This window comes from Callithrix jacchus, chromosome 16 (assembly GCF_049354715.1).
Source record: "Callithrix jacchus isolate 240 chromosome 16, calJac240_pri, whole genome shotgun sequence".
Lineage (NCBI taxonomy): Eukaryota > Metazoa > Chordata > Mammalia > Primates > Cebidae > Callithrix > Callithrix jacchus.
Genome location: NC_133517.1, coordinates 84807019 through 84828778, shown reverse-complemented (window position 1 = coordinate 84828778; position 21760 = coordinate 84807019). Strand labels below are relative to the sequence as shown.

Here is a 21760-nt window from a genome sequence, read left to right as displayed (position 1 = left end):
ATTTGACCTTTTTAACTATAAGCACAACTCACATCTTATGTCTAGTCCACAGTTTAGTTTTAGTTACTAAATTACTGAACATTTTCTTGTGCTTTTCTGTGACAGAAAAAAAAAAAGACAGTGTTGATAGTAATAGTAAGAACTGTGAAACTGAAACAATACAATTGAGATGGAAATCATTAGAAATGTAGAAAACGGTATTGTTTCGGTTTCAATTGGATTCTCACTTGGCTTAAGCTGTTAACTGAGTATTCATTGAACTGTGAAGACAGAGAAAAACAGTCATCATGTATAAAACCCTGTAAATAGACTGTCAAAGATTATGTCTAAACTGTAAAGTGTAAATAGAGAATTTGCTCTCTCTCAGAATAAAACTCCCCATATAATATGTAAAGCTATTGCTTGTGTTTTACCAACACACATATCTTTCCTGCAGATCTCAGAGGAGTTTGAAACCTCAGATTTGTAAAGGTCTAAGCAAGGAACGTATGCAAGAGTATCACCATATGGTGAAATACTGAAATGGAGAAGTATAGACCTTGTGCTTGGGAAGTTGGCCAGTGTTGTCAGACCCTCTACAAATACTCAGGACATCACTACAGTAATTCTCTAAAATCCATTAACTGTACAAAAGTTTACTAAACACCTGTTGTGTGCCAAGATCTCTTTCAATTGAGCTCAAAACCAATCGAAAGGGGGTTTCGATGATGGAAAGGGGGGCAATTAAGATAGATTAGGAATGTTTTACAACAAAAATTACACATAATATAGTTCGATGGTTGCTGTAAAGATAATGCTACAGAGAGTGAATGGCTGATGGGTGGCAGAAAATTATTTTAGATAGGATGGCCAAGGAAGATAATTGGGGAGAATTCAGTGAAATGATGCAGTGAGACCAAAAGATATTTGAGATATACAGATTCCAATAGGAGGTAATGAGAAGTCCAAATACCTTGGGGCAGATATTTTATGCAGTTAACATAAGTTGAAAATGAGCACAAATTAAAGAGAACACTTCAATATCAACCTAAGGTAGCTCTGTACTTGACTCTCATCTTTGAATATTTAAGACACTGAGCTTTTCCTATCTCAAAATATTTTAAGATGTAACCATTTTTATTCAGAACATTTTGAAACTAAAAATATTTACAGTTAAAAATAGAAATGTAAACTATGTTTTCATTTATGTAAAGATTAGTAGTTGGACCAAATGGTAAAACCTAAACTGGTCTATCTTCTGAATGTCATTTAGAATCATCACCTTTCTATTTCTTCTCTCACACAGACCCCATATATCCATCTGTCATATCAACTTTCTGGATTTACACCTGCTCCACAAGGAAGAATATTTTTTAAATGGTATAAGGTAATATGTCGTTTTCATGTGATCTTGGCAGGAAATACAAGTCAACTGACACAATTTTCTATCTCTGAATATGTAATTTTAAATTGCCTCACTCTATTCAGGCTGCAATATCAAAATACAATAGAATGGGTGGCTTATAAACAACAGAAATTTATTTATCATAGCTCTGGAAACTGGGAAGTCAGCACTGATAGATTTGATGTCTGCTGAGGGCCTTTTTCCTGGATTATATATGAGTTTCTTCTGGCTGTGTCTTCACATGATGAAACAGGCTAGAGATCTCTCTGGTGTCTCTTTCATAAGGGCATTAATCGTATTCATGAGAGCTCTTAACTACCTTCCAATCCCTGCCCGCAATTCTATCACCTTGTGGGTTAGGATTCTCATATGAATTTGGGAGAATTCCAAAATTCAGACAATAGCATTCTGCTGCTGGCCCCCAAAATTCATGTCCTTCTCAGAAGGAAAATACATTCATTCCATCCCAATACTCATAATTTGTTCCAGCATCAACTAAAGAGTCTAATGTTCAAAGTCTCATCTAAATACCATGTCAATCACATATGGGTGTCACTTTTTTTTTTTTTTTTTTTTTGAGATGGCGTTTCGCTCTTGTTACCCAGGCTGGAGAGCAATGGCGTGATCTCGGCTCACAGCAACCTCCGCCTCCTGGGATCAGGCAATTCTCCTGCCTCTGCCACTCGAGTAGCTGGGATTACAGGCACTCGCCACTATGCCCAGCTAACTTTTTGTATTTTTAGTAGAGATGGGGTTTCAGCATGTTGACCAGGATGGTCTCGATCTCATGACTTCGTGATCCACCCGCCTCCGCCTCCCAAAGTGCTGGGATTACAGGCGTGAGCCACTGCGCCCGGCCTGGGTGACACTTTATGAAATGATTTATCCTGAGACAAACTGCCCTCCAGCTATAGTCTGTAAAATCAAACAAATTATCTACTTTTAAAATATAATGGTGAGACAGGCAGAGGACAGATATTTCCATTCCTAAAAAGAAAAACAGGACAGAAGAAAAGGGTAACAGATGTCAAGCAGGTCCAAAACCTTAAAATGCAAGAAAAATCTTTTTTGATTAGATGCTCTGTTCTTCAGTCCCACTGGCCTATGGTCTCACCTCCTAGACCCACAGTTTGAAGGTTTGCCTTCCAGGCACACTGTAGAGAAGGTCCCAGGTTCTGGACCTACTGGGGGTTATGGTCCGGCTCCTGTGGCTTTGCTGGGTATAATGCATACCACAGCTCTCACAGGTTAGAGTTGCATGCCTGTGGTTCTCCCTGACATCACACACCAGTGGCTCACAGTCATATGTGTGGCCCCATCTCTATAGCTCCACTGGTCATTTTTCCACAAGGCAATGCTAAAGGTGCGGGGCCATCCACATGACCCCTATGGCAGTTATCTTCCTGGGCAGAGAGGCTTTCCAGGTCACCTTTTGAAATCTACATAGAGGCAACCACATTCCCATAGTTTTACTGGGTACAGAGCATGGTGAACCAGATCCACAGGAGCCATTCCTGTGTAACCAAGGAGCTAAGTGACAGACTCATGAAGAAGAGCCTGGGGTTTAAGTCCCTTCCTTTGAAATCTTCCTACAAGGTCTTTGTACTCTGGGCCTGTGACTGTATGGACACTCTTGATGATCTCTGAAATGCATTCAGGTTCATTCTTACATGGTCTTGAACAATAGGTTGTGACTTCTATTTAGGTGGTTGACTGATCTTCTCACTGTATTGATAAATAGTTTCTAACTTCTATTAGATGGTCAGTTCATACTAATCCTCTTCTCAAACAGTACTTGGCTGAACTCTTCTTTTTTTTTTTTTTTAAGACGAAATCTCACTCTGTCACCCAGGCTGGAGTGCAGTGGTGCGATCTTGGCTCACTGCAACCTCTTCCTCTCAGGTTCAAGTGATTCTCCCGACTCAATCTCCCAAGTAGCTGGGATTATAGGCACATGTCACAACGCCCAGCAAATTTCTGTATTTTTAGTAGAGACCATGTTTCACCAGGTTGGCCAGGCCGGACTCAAATTCCTGATCTCATGTGATCCACCTGCCTTGACTAAACTCTAAAGTTTTCTTTTAAACAGGTCTAATTTTTCCAATACAGGCAGGTAGAAAGTTTTTATATGCCCTCTCTCATGACTGTGCTGGAGGCATCATGCTACCTGACTTCAAACTATACTACAAGGCTACAGTAATTAAAGCAGATGGTACTGGTACCAAAACAGAGATATAGACCAATGGAACAGAACAGAGGCATCGGAGGCAACACCACACATCTACAACCATCCAATCTTTGACAAACCTGGCAAAAACAAGCAATGGGAAAAGGATTCCCTGTTTAATAAATGGTATTGAGAAAACTGGCTAGAGGTGTGCAGAAAGCTGAAACTGGACCCCTTCCTGTCACCTTACACTAAAATTAACTCCAAATGGATTAAAGACTTAAACATAAGACCTAACACCATAAAAACCCAAGAAGAAAACCTAGGCAAAACCATTCAGGACATAGGCATAGGCAAGGACTTCATGACTAAAACACAAAAAGCATTGGCAACAAAAGCCAAAATAGACAAATGGTACCTAATTAAACTCCAGAGCTTCTGCACAGCAAAAGAAATAATCAGCAGAATAAAATGGCAATCAACAGATTGGGAAAAATTTTTTGCAATCTACCCTTCTGAAAAAGGGCTAATATCCAGAATCTACAAAGAACTAAAACAGATTTACAAGAAAAAAAAGAAACAAACCCATTTGAAAGTGAGTGAAGGATATGAAGAGACATTTTTCAAAAGAAGACATTTATGAGGCCAACAAATATATGAAAAAATGCTCAACATCACTGGTGATTAGAGAAATGCAAATCAAAACCACATTGAGATACCGTCTCACACCAGTTAGAATGGTGATTATTAAAAAATTCAGAGAACAGTTCCTGGAGAGGATGTGGAGAAATAGAAACACTTTTACACTGTTTGTGGAAGTATAAATTAGTTCAACCATTGTGGAAGACAGTGTGGCGATTCCTCAAGGACCTAGAAGTAAAAATTTCATTTGACCCACCAATCCCATTACTGGGCATATATCCAAAGGATTATAAATCATTCTATTATAAAGACACATGCACACATATGTTTATTGCAGCACTGTTTACAATAACAAAAACCTGGAACCAACCAAATGCCAATCGATGATAGATTAGACAAGGAAAATGTGGCACGTATACACCATGGAATACTATGCAGCCATAGAAGACAATGAGCTTGTGTCCTTTGTAGGGACATGGATGAATCTGGAAACTATTATTCTTGGCAAACTGACACAAGAACAGAAAATCAAACACTGCATGCTTCCACTAATAGGTGGGTGTCAAACAATAAGAACACATGGACACAGAAAGGGGAGCATCACATACTGGGGTCTGTTGTAGGGGAACAGGGGAGGTACAGCGGGGGGCAGGCAGGTTGGGGAGGGATAACATGGGGAGAAATGCCAGTTATAGGTGACAGGGTGATGGAGGCAGCAACAATCATACATGTTCTGCACAGGTGCCCCAGAACCTAAAGTGCAATAAAAAATATATATAATATATATAATATATATTTATATATAATATACATAATATATATTTATATATAATACATATAATGTTTTATATTTATTACGTGTAATGTATAGTATATATTATATATTTTTATATATTATATATTTATATATATATTATATATAAATTATATATATATTATATATATTATATATATATTTAATATATATATATTAAGTGTAATATATATAATAAAAATTGGGAATCAAAACATGGATATGTATTTTATATATATATATATATATATATATAAGTTTTGATTCCCAATTTTTTTTAAGACAGAGTCTTGCACTTTCACCCAGGCTGAAGTACAATGGCATGGTCTCACCTTACTGCAACCTCTTCCTCCTGACCTTTTTTTAAAATATATTCCTCAACCATTTGACCTTGAATACATTAATTGATGGAAATTTCACTGTACTTTTAATGACGTGCTTTGATAAAAACTTCCTATTATTTTCAACAAAATCAATACATTTTCCCAAAATTTTCTTAAAAATCTTAAGTGCAAATAAAAGTCAAACATTCAAAGAATCCCAAATTAGAGTTGGAAAGAATGACAGTATTCAATAATTTCAGCCTTTTCCAAAATGGAAAAATCTTCTGTGGAAGGCACATTTTACTTATATAACAACTTTAAATTGTTTTAAAAATAAAATATCAACAATGAAAATCAGTAGTATCAAACACTTGATCAGTACTGTATATTAAGTCCTATATTCTTCATCAAATAGTTTTATAATTGAAATGTTCTCTCTTGATATTATGGTTGATTACTTGACAAAAACAAAACAGCTTAATTTTTTAATACTTATTAGGTTTCAAGAAGTAAGCCAGGGATTTTAATCATTTAGCTATACTGAACCTATGAAGAAATTCTCTTATTTTCTTGTTTTATTGGAATGGAAATTGAAGATCAAAGAGATTATGTAAATTTTCCAAGATCTTATTGTAACTCACCTCAATTCAGTCATGTGGAGAAAGTCAAAATATTCACTTATCACGCTTGTGCTGAGAATTTAGTACTATTCCCAGATCTGATGATTTCACTTAATTTTACATGATTTTTTTTACAACTTTTCACATTAATTAGCACCTTAACATGATGAATATACAAACAGAACCTGTAAGGAGTAACTCATACATTTACATTTCAGCTCTTGGCATATGTAGGCTCTTTGAACACACTAACTAAAGGAATAAATGGTTTTTTTGATGGCGTTTAAAGATTAATGAACTAGTTTATGAATTTCCATGTCATATATTACTGTTTCTACAGTATATGAAACTAAATGAAGAGAACTACTTATTTAGGTTCTTCTCTTTTTACAGCATTGATATTTTCTGTCAATACCTACATAAATACATTAAAAGTGACACAGAGATTATGTAAATAATTACTGGAAAAAGTGAAGCAGAAATAATAATTCTTAATATTTATAGAAAAAGATTTAAAAATCTATTGTGAGTCTGAAGAGTCATTATTATTATGTGTCTGTCTTTAATTATTAAACAAATTTCAAGCAATGTAATTTCCAATTTATGCTTATTGCATGACCAATTTTGGCATATACATACAGAAACATTTAGTTCAGGATTCTTTTAGTTCAGAATATTATAAATGTTATTTATGAGTGTGAATATGAATGTTAATATGAGTGTGAAGTCAGTGTATTATTTTGTATGTATTGTGGTTCAGAAAAAAGAACATTATTTGTTTTGTCTTTATGAGCATACAAGTACCTAACTACAAGTACCTAATAGGGCAGAGAATATTTCTCTGCCCTATTAACCCCAGCTCTCTGGTAGGCACAAGACAGGTGGAACATCAAGTTCAGCTGATTTATCTCCTATACTTATGGATAGTCAAAAATGTATTTAATAGAGTCAGCAATTATGCTTAATAAATGAGACAGAAATGTAATTGGGAAATAGCTTATAAGTCAGAACACAAAGAAAAGCAGTAATCTATCAATTAATTTAAGGTTCAAAGGTAGAAAAAGTGAGTTTTAAATCCTGCCTCCACTCTAACCCTTACTATGCTCTGCCACTGTAAAAATAACTATTTTACTTCTTTCAGACTCAGTTTATTCATCAGTACATTCCAAGAGTAACTGTTCCATAGATTTGCCAGAGGATTACATCAAATATATATCTAAATTACTTCGTATGGATTGGGCTCTTTTAGACAATTCAGGCTGCTCTAATAAAGTACCATAGACTAGGTAATTTTTCAACACCAAACATGTATTTCTTAGAGTTCTAAAGATTGGGAAGCTAAAATCAAAGTGCCAGCAGATGTAGTGTTTGGTTAGGGCTTGCTCAATGCTTCATAGACAATGCCTTCTAACTGTGTTCTCACGTGGCAGAAGGCTAAACAAGCTCCTAAGACTTCCTTTATAAAGGCACGGATCTCATTCCTGAGGGTAGAGCCCTCAAGACCTAGTCACCTTCCAAAGGCCCAACCTCTTAATACCCCCATATGGGGGATTAGGTTTCAACATAAGAATTTGTGTGTGTTGTGAGGGGAGCTTGGGAGAGGGAGAGAATAAATATTCAGACCATAGAATTGGCAAACAGTGGCATTAAGAAAATTATAAATATCAAAAATTGTGGTCATTCAGCTGAAAGATAAGAAAATTGAGGAGTCATTTACAGCCTTCTAGTGTCTTAAATTATCTTTTGTAATTGATCATTCAACAAATAGAATAATATAAGAGTAGTCCACATTCCATTTATTGTCATGGAAAAAATTAAAATATTTGCTGCCGGGAAAAAAATGCACTGTGAATTATGCTAGGTATATTTTTTTGGTGGGGGGTGGGAGTGTTCATATCAAATTCCTAGAGAAATCAAATGACCTCCGTCCTTCCTATTTATTTGTGACAGCACAGTTTATACCATTAACCTAGCACAATTGTTGGCAATGTCTTGATTTAAACTTTAAAAAAAATATATTCTACTTAAAGCAAATATACTATATAAAAGTTACATATCCTATAAATGCATATCAACACATTTTATCTTTGGTTTCTTCTCAGTAGAAATGAATGAATCTTCTATGCTATTTCACAATTTAAAATTGTTTTTTATTCTAATGACCCATGAACTGACATGTGAACAAATGTATTTTAAAAAGGTAAAAATAAAAATGGCAAATATCATTCATTTTTATATGTCAAAATGTGTTATTGAAATATGTAAAAATAATTTTATATATTTATGATTGTCTATTATGTGTCCATATATACACACATATTGTTCCCTATGGAGAGTGGAATATTAAGATTATTAAAATTAAAACAAAAATGAAACAAAAATTTTGTTTATCTTTTATTTTTAAAAATACTATTTTCAGCTGTGTGCAATAGATCACACCTGTAATCCCAGCACTCTGGGAGGCCACGGTGGGTGGATTACTTGAAGCCAGAAGTTTGAGATCAACCTAGACAACATGGTGAGACACAATCCCTTCTGTATTTTGTAAAAACACAAAAATTAGCTGGGCTGGTAGTAGATGCCTATATTCCCAGCAGCTCGGTAGGCTGAGGCAGAAGGCTTGAACCCAGGAGGAAGAGGTTGCATGCAGGTAAGCTGAGATCATGACACGGCACTCCAGACTAGGCAATAGAGTAGGACGTTCTCTCTCTCTCAAAAAAAAAAAAAAAAAAATCTTATTTTTCACATCACATACTAATATAACTGTAATGAGAAACAACTCATTAGAATTATTTTGTAATCTAAGATTAAGTCTTACAACCCTTTTTTGAATTTAATATTATGCAATTTAAAAAATAATAATAAATTCCAGATAAGTTCTTGTGGCAGAGAAGAGAGTAATTTCCATACTTTTTGTATTTTCTATCTATGGGACTCTACAAAACCCAAGTGTGATTATAATTACCCTGAAATACTATGAAATTCTAAACTATTAAGACATCCATAATTTTAAATAGTATATATTCTATTTACCAGTATAAATTACATATACTATTGCAAAAACAACTTTGAAACAGTAAGATTTTTGGCTAACCTTATGCATTTGACTCATTCAAAATGTTAGTTATCACCTATATTTGTGAAAGACTGACTGGAAAAATTTCTTTTTTTATATTTTTATAAATATCTATAACTAATAGAGTAAGAAAAATTTAATTCATATTTTCTAACTCTTGATGACCAAAAAAAATATTTCCAGGAAAGTCAGTCTTTGGATTCCTAAAATATGTCCAAATTCTTTACATATTGGCATAGAAATTTTTGCATAAACTTTAATATTTATTTCAAAGGTTAATTACCAGGGGCTGGGAATTGTAGTGGAAGGCTTAGGGAGATGTAAGGATGATTAATGGGTACCAAAAAAAAAAAAAAAAAAAGAATAAGACCTACCATTTGATAGCTCAACAGTGTGACTATAGTCAGTAATTAGCTGTACATTTTAAAATAACTTAAAGAGTGTAATTGGATTGTTACAACAAAATGAATAAATCCTTGAGGGGATGGATATCCCATTCTCCATGATGTGCTTATTTCATGTTGCCTGTCTGTAACAAAACATCTCGTATACTCCATTAATATATACACCTACTATGTACCCACAAAAACTGAAAAAAAAGATAGTAGTGCTTCATAATCCCATATTAAAAGCATCAGATTCTGTGTTCCTTTACATATATTTACATTTACATCCATATAAATCAGTAAATAAGGGAAATATTTAACTAATTCAACATAAATTTTGTCATCGATTTCATCACAGACAATTGCAATAAATATCCACTTATATTTTTATATTTACATACAGCACACTTATTAAATTGTTTTAAAATTTAGTGCATAATTATTAGATATGAAATTTTAAAAGAAATGAAAGCTGTAAGATAACTAATTTTTATATAAAATATGTATAACCACAGATCATACAAGTTTATATACTCACCAATGCAAGTAGGTAAGGAATCATTCCACTGGGCCAACGAATTGGGCACTGTTTCACACCTAATTGCTATGGATCCATGGAGAATATATCCTGGATTACATTCAAAAAGAACCAATGAACCAACTGCAAATTCATTGCCAATTCTTCTTCCAAATCTTGGTTCAGGAACAGAGCTGCATTGTGTAGAACTTGTTCTAGGAACAGCTGTATAGAAATATTATTGATTTTAATTTCGTATGGTAGACAGATTCAGATTTCAAAATGTAATTAAAACACATTTTCAAGAAATCACTTATTTCAGAACTTGAATTAACAATTTGAATACATTCATAAAGTTCTAAATTTTATACAGAATAAAATATAATTTAAAATAAATATTGTAATTGTCATCAAGGTTTTTTTTAATTAGAAAAGTTTTACTTTTGATCCTTTAAACATCAACCTTTTTTTTTTCTCGAAACTCATTAATATTACAAAGTAGTTTTAGTTAGGTATTTTTGTAATTTGTGAGATAAAAACTGAAAGACTTTTTTTTTCTTTTTAAACTTAGAATACCATGTTCAAAAAATATGTGTCAGGTTATATAAAATAATTTTACAATTATTTCAGTATTTGGTTCTTAATTAAAAGCAGATTTTACAGAGACAGCAGGTACTTTGTTTCATAGAATGTTCACAAACTTAATTTTCAAACACATTTGCTATTGAGAAAGATAACTACATTTGAACTAGGTAGAATATACGTCAGACAGATTAACAACAATAAAAATTTTCATTTTAATAATCATACGATATCAGCTTTGAAATTGCTTTTAGATTTTATAGATATGCCCTTTAATTGTGCCTTTTTTTGGTTTATAAAATAGAATGATAACAGGATGTTTTTTCTTTTTAAAACACATAACAAATGTGATTAAAGAGATTGACAATAGCCCAAAAAATGATATGATGAATTCTAAATAGATTAATTCCTCTTATGTGACTTGAGTAAATATAATTCCATTCATTTTAGTGCCTTTTTAGAGTGATAACACCACACTTTGTTTCCAGGGGGAGGTACTACTTAATAAAAAAGTATAATATTATAGTCAACTGATAAATGGAATAAGAGGCTTTATAAGAATAACAAAACACAAATCTTTATTATACATTTCTCAGGAATAAAGTGCAAGATACATTTGAGAAGAACTACTTTATGACCTTATATAATTCAAAGAAAATATTTTAAATTATGGCTCTTAACTTGTTTTAATGATAATGTAGAAGGTTGTCTACAACAGGCCAGAAAAAAAATGTGTAAAAAACTTCTAATTGCACGAAAGTCCTAATAACTCTGAAGAAAATTTTAAGTCTCCTGAGAGAATGAGAAACTATAATTTTAACATGGAACACTGATTTTCTTGGCATGTTTAAGTACATCAGCACCACAATTTTTATATCTTTAGAGTGCTAAACTAAATTAGACTAAATAGTCTAGAGTGCTAGACTGCTAGAAAATAGAAAATGTAGATAATAAAGGATTTTCAGGAAAAAAAGTAAATGTTGTGAAAACAATATGTGGGAAGGAAGGAAAATCAGACATTTAAATTGAGAATGATGATGGAAGCAACAGATTTTTTTTTTTTACTTTGGTCAAGGTGACAGTGATCTAGTGATGGGGGAGGGGACAGAATAAAACTGCTAAAAAGAATATTTTATCTAGAGGATTTCATGATTCAAAAACTCTGAATACAGCATGGAAATTGATATCATTCCTTAGTGTGTTCTAGACTACAGGGTCACTTACCTTGATAAACAAAGTGAAATCCCTTAGCTGTTATTGGTCCAACTGAAGTAAATCGAATTGTGATCTGATTACCTGAACTCAGTGGAAGTGATTCTCCTACTCAACAAAACAAACACTAAGATATCATAAATAATTTTCATTCAGTAAACCTAACAATTTATATTATCTTACACTGTCATTTGAAAATGTAAATCTATGTTCTATCAAATTACTTTAAAATATCCTGCAATTACCAATATATTTTCTTTGGGTTCTACTTGTATTGCAATCTTTTTCTCAGAAAGCTTTAATTACTTTTTTTATACATATTGCCTCATTCTTCAAAAAATTCTTAAATATTTTATATTACATTAAACACCAGAGACTACATGATTAAATATAATATTTACTTGGTTATAATCCCAGAGAGTAGTTGGTTGTATTTTTCTCAACCTTCTGAGTTAATTGTGTTTCTATTCTTTAAAAAAAAAAAAAAAAAAGTGATACTATTTTCAGTTTACTTTATTTCTAATATGGATGACATAAATCTCAACTTTCACTACAATATTAATCAAAGTCAGTCTTTAATCAGTAACTGATTCATGGCAGTTCTATTAAAGGATACCTGAATGGGATCCTGAGAGGGAAGATAACAGAGAAGATTGCTGAGTTGGCCCATCATACACCTCAACAACATCGTGGAGTGATGTCTGGAAAAATACAAACTGGCCAAACACCACTGATCAACAGGAACCCGGAGAAGCAAACAAATCACCAACCATCCAAAAACGAAAACAAAAAACAAAAAATAGAAAGAGGAGGAGAGAGAGAACAAAGTATTAAAATATAGTAGTCATTTCTTTTTCTACCATTAAAAGAGGATAGGTGCCAATTGGTTGATATTCCTGACACATATACTTCAGGTCATAAAACAAGTGACCATGACCTAAAACAATTAAAATTTTAAGACAACTATTCTTAAAAAGATAGATGACTTTAGCATTTAATTGGGATCAGAAATTGTAAGATTAATGATTAATATTTTATAGTAACTACTTTTGGATTTTCCCAATGGTGGTTTGATTCTTTTCACTTTGTGACTCTCTTCTCTTTTTCTAATTTTTTTTTCTCCACTTTTAGATGAAATAGACAAAGTTTTAATTTAGGGGATTTTAAAAATTGTCCTTTAAAATGCTATTCCATTATGAGTAATAATTTCATTAGAAAAACAATAGCAAGATACTTTTCAGGTATAGTGTTTAATTTACATTCTAAGTTTTAAATGATTCCTAAATATTTATTGTAAATCTTCTTCAAGAATAAAGAAATATTATTTATGATTCCTTAGCAATTGAGATAGCATAAAATTTTACAAAATAATTGCTTTTCCATGGTAAGTACAGTTCTGAAGTACATATCAACAGATATTTATGATGTGTCTTTTTACTCCCATTTTTTGCTTATCCTTTAATTATATACTAAAGTTACATGCTGAATCCACCCAAACTAAAACTTCAGAGAAAGAACCTGTTCCAAGAACAGAAATCTGTTTGCTTTGTGTGTTTTTTAAATATAATCAGTTTTTAAAAAATCATCCTTAAAATATTTCATTAATTAGAAAAATTATGGGTTTAAAAGAGTATAATTTTTAATAAAATTTAATAATATCAAAAATAAGGTCATTTTTATAAATTTGAAATCGCATTAATTTAAATGGTTAATTCCATGAGTATACACAAATATATTTTTTAAATGCTGATTCAAGTTGTATACCTCAAATGAAGGCTACAGACATCCTCTGGTGGTTCTTAGAAAAACAGGCTAATTCACTTGAAACATGCTGATTTTTGTTGCATATGAACACAGGTATACACATAATATTGTAAACTGAGCTACATGTAGTTTTTTGGCCTGTAAAAATAAGCTGGTGATCTCAGTCCAGTTCTTTGTGGAGCAAAGGAAAATGAACACATTAGCAGATACAGTGATGTTTCTTTGAACATTTCTGAACATTGTTGTGTTAAAATTTGTCAATAATCCTCCATATTTTCTAGAAGTCATGAATACAAATTTATGTTTCCACCAAACCAGACACATGAAGTGAATTATTTTAATGGTTTACAAGTCATACAAACATTTTGAATTCAGATCTTTTTAAAAGATCCCAATTTTTTCCGCCAAACCCCAAACTGCTTCAAAAATACTCCAAATATATATATAAGAAAGGTTTTTTGTTTTCTGTTTTTGTATTTGTGTAGATTGGTGTTTGGATGATCTGTTCTTAAATGTGTCTTAAGAAGTTTCTACTATAAAGCAGATTGTCATTGCCTTACTAAGTAGCCAAAAAAGAGAAAGAAAAAGAAAGAAAGAAAGAAAGAAAGAAGGAAAGAAAGAAAGAAAGAAAGAAAGAAAGAAAGAAAGAAAGAAAGAAGGAAGGAAGGAAGGAAGGAAGGAAGGAAGGAAAGAAAGAAAGAAAGAAAGAAAGAAAGAAAGAAAGAAAGAAAGAAAGAAAGAAAGAAAGAAAGCAAGCATGTTAGTCTAATCACAGGAACTTTGTTACATCAAGTATACTCTCCAAAAAGGCTCTTGGCATATAATTTATTCTTTCTCTCATCTTTTTGGGAAGTCATTCAGAAAAAGTACAATTCAGCATCCTTTAACTCTTTCTTTTCATTAGAAAACATGCTCAATTTCCTTGCAAACCATTATATTTACAAACATTTAAAACAACTAAAACAAACAGGTATCCAAGAGCTTTTTCTGAGGGGAAAAAAAAGTTAAAGACAAAAACTTTGTCTTTTTTTCTTGTCTTTAGGCCTCTTCTCAATTATTGCTTCTCTACCATAGACCACAGTTTTTCATTACCTCTAAACTGAATATGTTGAGACTATAACTGTTAATAATGCAGTCATTAACTCCACATTTTTGTATCATATTAAGTATAGAAAACTGTAGAGCATGCTCTTTTAAGTGTTGTTAATCATTTGTGCTTGTAATTAGTTGTGCTTACTCAGTTGGAAGAGTTGAGAAAGGTAAGAGTAGAGTGCTGAATCTTGCCTTATTAGGCAATCACTAAGCCACTTTTCTTTAATAGCAATTAACTCTACATTAATATGGGCATAATTAAATATAGGCAATTGAAATTTTCAATTAAAAGTAGCTTTCATCAAAAAAAAGTTACTCTGAGAGGATATTGAATCACTAAAGATAAAATTTTAAAGTACACGCTTAATAAGTTATTTTGTAGTATGAAGAATCAAGAACACTCACATGGTGATCTGATTTCCTACAGATTATCATATTAACTATTGTCTCATTAAATTTATATAATTGTAAACCAAATACTCCCAGTCAGAAGTCTTAAGAACTAAATGGTAACTCTCAGATTTGCTTCTCCAGTCTGTCTGTAAATGTATTAATTTATTTAAGTTTTTTAAGGTGCAAACAGCAGTAGGTCTTCTGCTTCTATAATATTCTGAATGGCCAAAGGTATTTGCCTGGTTATAAGTAATGTAAGGAAAATTTCTAAGAGATCGTGAGTGGCTCAAAAGATTACTGGTTATTGTTTTTCTGTAAGCAGGTTGTCTAGCAAATCTGATTAGTTGTGTTATATGGAGACTGTTATATAATGCAATGGATTATTGTCCAGTGAACAGATCTATTTTGTCTCTATGCATCTATTTGTTTGTAAATTCACTTCAAAATTCCTGATTATCTGTCTATCTGTCTTATCTATCGATCCATTTAATTTATCTATTAACCATCTATTGTTTGGGTATTCGAACTCTCTTTTGAACACTGTAACATCTTACTGCGTATCTCATTATTTAACTGGGAGCTAAATAAAATTTTTGATTCAAGTAGCCTTTATATTTATAAGAGAGTCATAATTATGGTCTTTTTAAAAATGTACTTTTAGCACTGGTCTAGATGGTGGTGCCTCAATCCAATGGCTAGAACACATTTTTATTTCTTGGACCACAATTAACCCCCAAATCTGTGCTGATTATGTCTTTTGCATGATTAACAAGCTCCATGGCCTGTTTCTTCATTTCCAAGCAGAGATACAGAATTCCCTGCATCTCAGCTCCAGGCTTCTTTCCTATTTTCTTAAGAATATAGATTTCAGGCCGGGCGCGGGGGCTCATGCCTGTAATCCGAGCACTTTGGGAGGCAGAGGTGGGTAGATCACTAGGTCAAGAGATCGGGACCATTCTGGTCAACATGCTGAAACTCCGTCTCTACTAAAAATACAAAAAATTAGCTGGGCATGGTGGCGCGTGCCTGTAATCCCAGCTACTCAGGAGGCTGAGGCAGGAGAATTGCCTGAACCCAGGAGGTGGAGGTTGCGGTGAGCTGAGATCACGCCATTGCACTCCAGCCTGGGTAACAAGAGCGAAACTCCGTCTCTCTCTCTCTCTCTCTCTCTCTCTCTCTCTCTCTACATATATATATATATATATATATATTTCAAAACATTTTGCCTTCAAGATATGAGAGCAAACTGTATACACCAAGCTGTTTCTTAAGGGAAACGCTACTCATTTTTTTTCTTCTTTAAACATGATAGATGTTAAATAAAATGTTTTTATCTTTTTGTTGTAAAAATTAATTTTTATGTTTTATATATACCATAGTAAGCTAGAAAAAGGAAGAAAAAAGAAACCAGTAAGATAAAAGCAAACATAAAAAATCTCTACAAATAAATCTATGCAAATAATCTAGTTTTTATGCCTGAAACTATATCTGAGCCTATTGTTTTTCCACCCAATGCATTTTAGAATAGAATTGATTAATTCAACCAGCATTAGTTAATTCTTTGATGTGCCAGGAACTGGGTTAAATGCTAGTCTTAAGAAAGTTACCAGTGCAGACAGGGTCCCTCCCCTTTATTAACTCTATTTCTGTTTATTCATATGGCAACATATCTTTATTTCACCTGTGAAAAGATGTTAGGTTAGCCAATTAATTGTAAACCAACAGTAGGGCACTTTGGGTACATCTTTCCATGAAGAGTATTGCTATACTGATCAATTAAATCCATTCTTCAAAGCAAAGCATCTGCTAACCTCTAACTCCACTCATAGAATTCATGACGGCATTTTTAATTAATCTATAACTTAGATTTTCTTAAAAATCACTTTAAAAGTCTGCATAAATCACTTGGAGGAAAATTCTAATTTAGATCACATGACTAGAACCTTTATCTCAGTTTTAAAGATTTTTTCCTAGTTCATTTTCTCCCCCATGAATAAATTCAGAATGAGACAAGGCAATGTATCTATCTACTCTTTCTTGTAGACAAAGCAAGGTTTATTTCACATCTAAAATTTGAAGTTTGAAATCCAAATAAGAATGAGAGTTAGGTTTCCACTGATTGAGAAGATTTGTCTAACATAAATTTCCATTTAACTGTTTCAATAAGCGTTTGTTTCCCATGCTCCACCAAACCCTGTCAAATCCTTTCTTGTTTGGTCATGTTCATGTAATTCCTGAGACTTCATCCAATTTGCTTAATTAAGCAATCCCAAATGTAAATCAATAAAGGATGACAGTGTCTAAGATGGCATAAAGAGACTCTTGAGCATTAGCATAGATAATTGGCAGAATGCTCACTACAGACCAACAGTCACCCTGAAAGCATCATTTCAGAAACAGTATAGTGGAGGCCTGGAATATGACATAATACACTAAAATGGGTTAGTGCTCATAGGGGAGGGCCTTTGCTTAAAACATGAATAAATAGAACAACAAGAAGTTAAAGTTCCATTGTCTACTAAACTCTAATCTGCAAGATTGTCAAAACATTCTACCACTGCCGGCAGTCTCTCCTTGACCAATGTTTAATGCCTCTGAATCCTCTTCCCAACTAGGCCCTGACTATTTTACTTCTGTGTCTGTCTTTGCATTATTCAGTTTTAGCAAGAATCCTGATGAGCTGGTTTAGCCAAAACCCACTTCCCTCAATGTCTGATTACTCTCTCACCCTGACCGTCTTCCAGGTGATGTCTGATTACCCTGGGTTGCCTTCACCAACAGTCCTTGTTGGTTTAGCCAGAATCACCCCCACCCCTGATGTTTCCTCTTAATAATTTTGCATCTGCTGACCTCTATCCTGCTTCTTGGCTATAAATTCCCACTTTTTCTTGTTATATTTTAAGTTGGATCAATCTCTTTTCTCTACTGCCAAACCTATCACAGTAGTTTCTATGCCTATCTTGTACTTCTAAATGGTCTATTTGATATGGTTTGGCTGCATCTCCACCCAAATCTCATGTTGAATTGTAATCCCTATAATCTCCATGTCCCTGTGGGAGGTAATTGAATCATGGGGTGGTTTTCCCTTTGCTGCTCTCATGATAGTAAGTTCTCATGAGATGTGATGGTTTTATAAGCATCTAGCATTCCCCCTACTGGCTCTCACTCTGTCCTGCTACCATGTGAAGAAGCCACCTGCTTCTCCTATTGTCTTCTGCCATCATTGGAAGTTTCCCAAGGCTTCCCAAGCAATGTAGAACTGTGAGTCACTTAAATCTCCTTCCCTCATAAATTACCTAGTCTCTGGTAATTCTTCATAGCAGTGTGAGAACAGACTAATATAGTAAATTTGTACCAGGAGCAGGGTGCTGATGTAAAGACATCTGAAAATATGGAAGCAACTTTGGAACTGGGTGACAGGTAGAGGTTGGAAAGTTTAGAAGGCTCAGAATAAGACAGGGAAATTTGGGAAAGTTTGGAACTCCCTAAAGACTTGTTGAATGGCTTTGGCCAAAATGTTAATAGTGATATGGACAATGAAGTCCAGACTGAGGTCGTCTCAGATGGAGATGAGTAACTTATTGATAACTGAAATAAATGTGTTTCTTTCTATGCTTTAGTAAAGAGACTGATGGCATTTTGCCCCCATGCTAGAGATCTGTGAAACTTACTTTGAAATTGGGAGAGATGATTTAGCATATCTGGCAGAAGAAATTTCTAAGCTGCAAAGCATTTGAGAGGAGGAAGAGCATAAAAGTTTGAAAAATGTACAGCCTGACCATGTGATAAAAACTAAAAACTCATTTTCTGGGAAGAAATTCAAGCCAGCTGCAGAAATTTGTATAAGCAATGGTGAGCCAAATATTAATCCCAAAGACAATAGGGAAAATGTTTCCAAAACATGTCAGTCATTCACGGAAGCCCATCTCATCAAAGGCCAAGAGGCCTCGGCGGGAAAAATGGTTTCCTGGGCTGGCCCAGGGCTCCCCTGCTCTGTGCAGCCTCAGGACATGACCTCTACTCAGCTGCTTCAGCTTTAGCTGTGGCTAAAAGGAACCAAGGTACGGCTTGAGCCATTACTTCAAAGGGTGCAAGTCCCAAGCCTTGGCAGCTTCATGTGGTGTTGAGGCTGTGGGTGCACAGAAATCAAGAACTGAGGTTTGGGAACCTTCTCCTAGATTTCAGAGGATGTATGGATGTGTCTGAATGTCTAGGCAGAAGTTTGCTGCAGGTGGACCCCTCATGGAGAACCTCTGCTCTGGCACTGTGGAAGGGAATCAGAGCTCCCACACAGGGTAACCACTAGGGGACTGCCTAGTGGAGTTATGAGAAGAGGGCCACTGTCCTCCAGATCCAGAATGGTAGATTCACTGACAGCTTGTATTGTCAAGAGATTCAATGTCAGTCTGTGAAAGCAGCCAGGAGGGAGGTTGTACCCTGCATAACCATAGAGGCAGAGCTTCCCAAGGCTGACAGAGCCCATCTCTTGCATTAGCATGACCTGGATGTGAGACATGAAGTCAAAGAAGATCATTTTGGAATTTTAAGGCTTAATGAGTGCCCTATTGGATTTTGGACTTGTATGGAGCATGTAGCCCCTTTGTTCTGGCCAACTTCTCTCATTTGGAACTGCTATATTTACCAAATGCCTGTAACCCCATTCTATCTAGGAAATAACTAACTTGCTTTTTATTTTACAGGCTCATAGGTAGAAGGGACTTGCCTTGTTTCAGATGAGACTTTAAACTTGCAATTTTGGGTTAATGTTGGAATGAATGAAGACTTTAAAGAACTGTTGGAAAGACATGATTGTGTTTTGAAATGTGAGGACATGAGATTGGAAGGGGCCAGAGGTGGAATGATATGGTTTGGCTATATCTCCACCCAAATCTCATCTTGAATTGTAGTTCCCATAATTTCCATGTGTAGTGGGAGGGACCCAGTGGGAAGTAAATGAATCATGAGGGTGGTTCCTCCATAGCTGTTGTCATGAAAATGAGTGAGTTCTTACAAGATATGATGGTTTTATAAGAGTCTGGTATTTCCTCTGCTGGCTCTTACTTCATCCTTCCACCCTGTGAAGAAGGTATCTTCTTCTCCTTTGCCTTCTGCCATAATTTTAAGCTTCCTGAGGCCTCTCCAGCTATTCAGAACTGTGAATCAATTAAGTCTCTTTCCTTTCCAAAATACCCAGTCTTGGATATTTTTTCATAATAGCATGAGAATGGACTAATACACTATTCTTCTGTTTTTTAACAAGTAAATGAATCATTTCTTTTAAAAACTGTCTAGGCAAACCAGAAACTTCTGAAAGTCACTTTTAATTTTTGAGCCATCAAAATAACTAGCTGTTACATTATATAGATGCTCACTGATTTAGCAATTAATTAACTTCAAATGAGAATAACAAAATAAATATGGACCTGATTACCATAATTCACTGATCAAGATTGGAATTATTGAATTAAAAATGAAAATTGAATTTATGCAAATAAACATTTCAATTTTTTTTTTTTTTTTGCCATTTTCTCTCAGAGGGGAATAATTCTAAGTACCTAATGTTATGATAGTGTGAGAAAGAAAACTAAGACCTCAGCTGGGGCATGGTTAAGGGAAGAGATCCAGCTGCTCGTGGTGGAGAGTTAAAATATTTAAGACATTGTAGTGAATTCAGCTTTGGTTTAAACTTGCTTTTAAATAAAGGCTTCTAATTTGGTGGAGTAAGGAAAGCAGGTATCTCCAGAAGCAGCTCTAGTAGTCAAGTGGATAGTGCCAAATTGATGGTAACGATGATGGTGCCTATTAAAGGTTGCCAAATGACAAGCCCTCTTTATGGCATAAAAGAATGCATGAACCTACATAGTATTCCCTGTCCAGTAGGGTGTTGAACAATGAGAACACATGGACACATGGAGGGGAGCATCACACACTGGGATCTGTGGTGGGGAACTAGGGAGGGACAGCAGGGCGGGTGGGGAGTTGAGGAGGGATAATGTGGGGAGAAATGCCAGATATAGGTGATGGGGAGGAAGGCAGCAAACCACATTGCCATGTATGTACCTATGCAACAATCTTGCATGTTCTTTACATGTACCCCCAAACCTAAAATGCAATATATATATATATATACAGATAAAGGAAGGCATGAAGCAACCTAAAGATTATTAGCATTTATAGCAGATTTAAGAAGATTAATGTTTTCAAATGACCAATCTATGTGTCTGAAATGTCCTATAATATTAGGGCATTTCATAAAACTGCCTAATAAAGAGTTAAGCTTTCAAGTTCTGGAATCAGACTCTCAAGGACTGAATCCAGGATAAACCAAATGCCTTAGTTTCCTCATCTGTAAAATAGGGACAATAAATTAACTAACCTCTTAGGATTGATGTGAATAGCACATAAATTGATGCTTGTAAAACACTTTAAACAGTGTCTGAAACAGTAATAAATGTTAGTCACCATTACTAGTAATTCAGCTTTGTAAATATATATATATATACTATACTAATTCAGTCAGAAAACTTACTGATAGGCAAAATTTAATTGAACTTTGATGGGAGCATATCCTTTTTCATTGTCTGCTTTCTTTACATCAGTATTTAGAACAAACAATTGAACTGCCTGGGTGAGATGAGTATTCCAGCTATTTTAATAGAGCTTAATTTATCTTAAGACTTCAAAATAGCTATGCATTTCTCTGTCTACTTGATTTTACATTCTCTCCTTTGGGATGAAAAAGGAAAATGTAATTATTAGCTTTCTTTTGAGGCTAAGAAGAGAGGGGCAAGGTGAGAGTTCATTCTACC

General features: G+C 34.2%; 1 protein-coding gene across 11 annotated transcripts in view; it reads right to left on the bottom strand.

Annotated features, from left to right (window-relative positions):
• CSMD3 (CUB and Sushi multiple domains 3) overlaps nt 1-21760 on the bottom strand; it is a 1279316-nt gene that overhangs the window by 182362 nt on the left and 1075194 nt on the right. For 8 of the 11 annotated variants that reach the window (XM_002759280.8, XM_035276379.3, XM_017965626.5 and 5 more), the window contains 3 exons: nt 12319-12432; nt 11715-11810; nt 9930-10133 (listed from right to left, as the gene is read on the bottom strand). In XM_002759280.8, the coding sequence (XP_002759326.1) occupies nt 9930-10133; nt 11715-11810; nt 12319-12432 (414 nt within the window). The remainder of the gene's footprint in view (nt 1-9929; nt 10134-11714; nt 11811-12318; nt 12433-21760) is intronic. The other 3 variants (XM_017965625.4, XM_078352445.1, XM_035276380.3) reach the window with 1 other exon arrangement.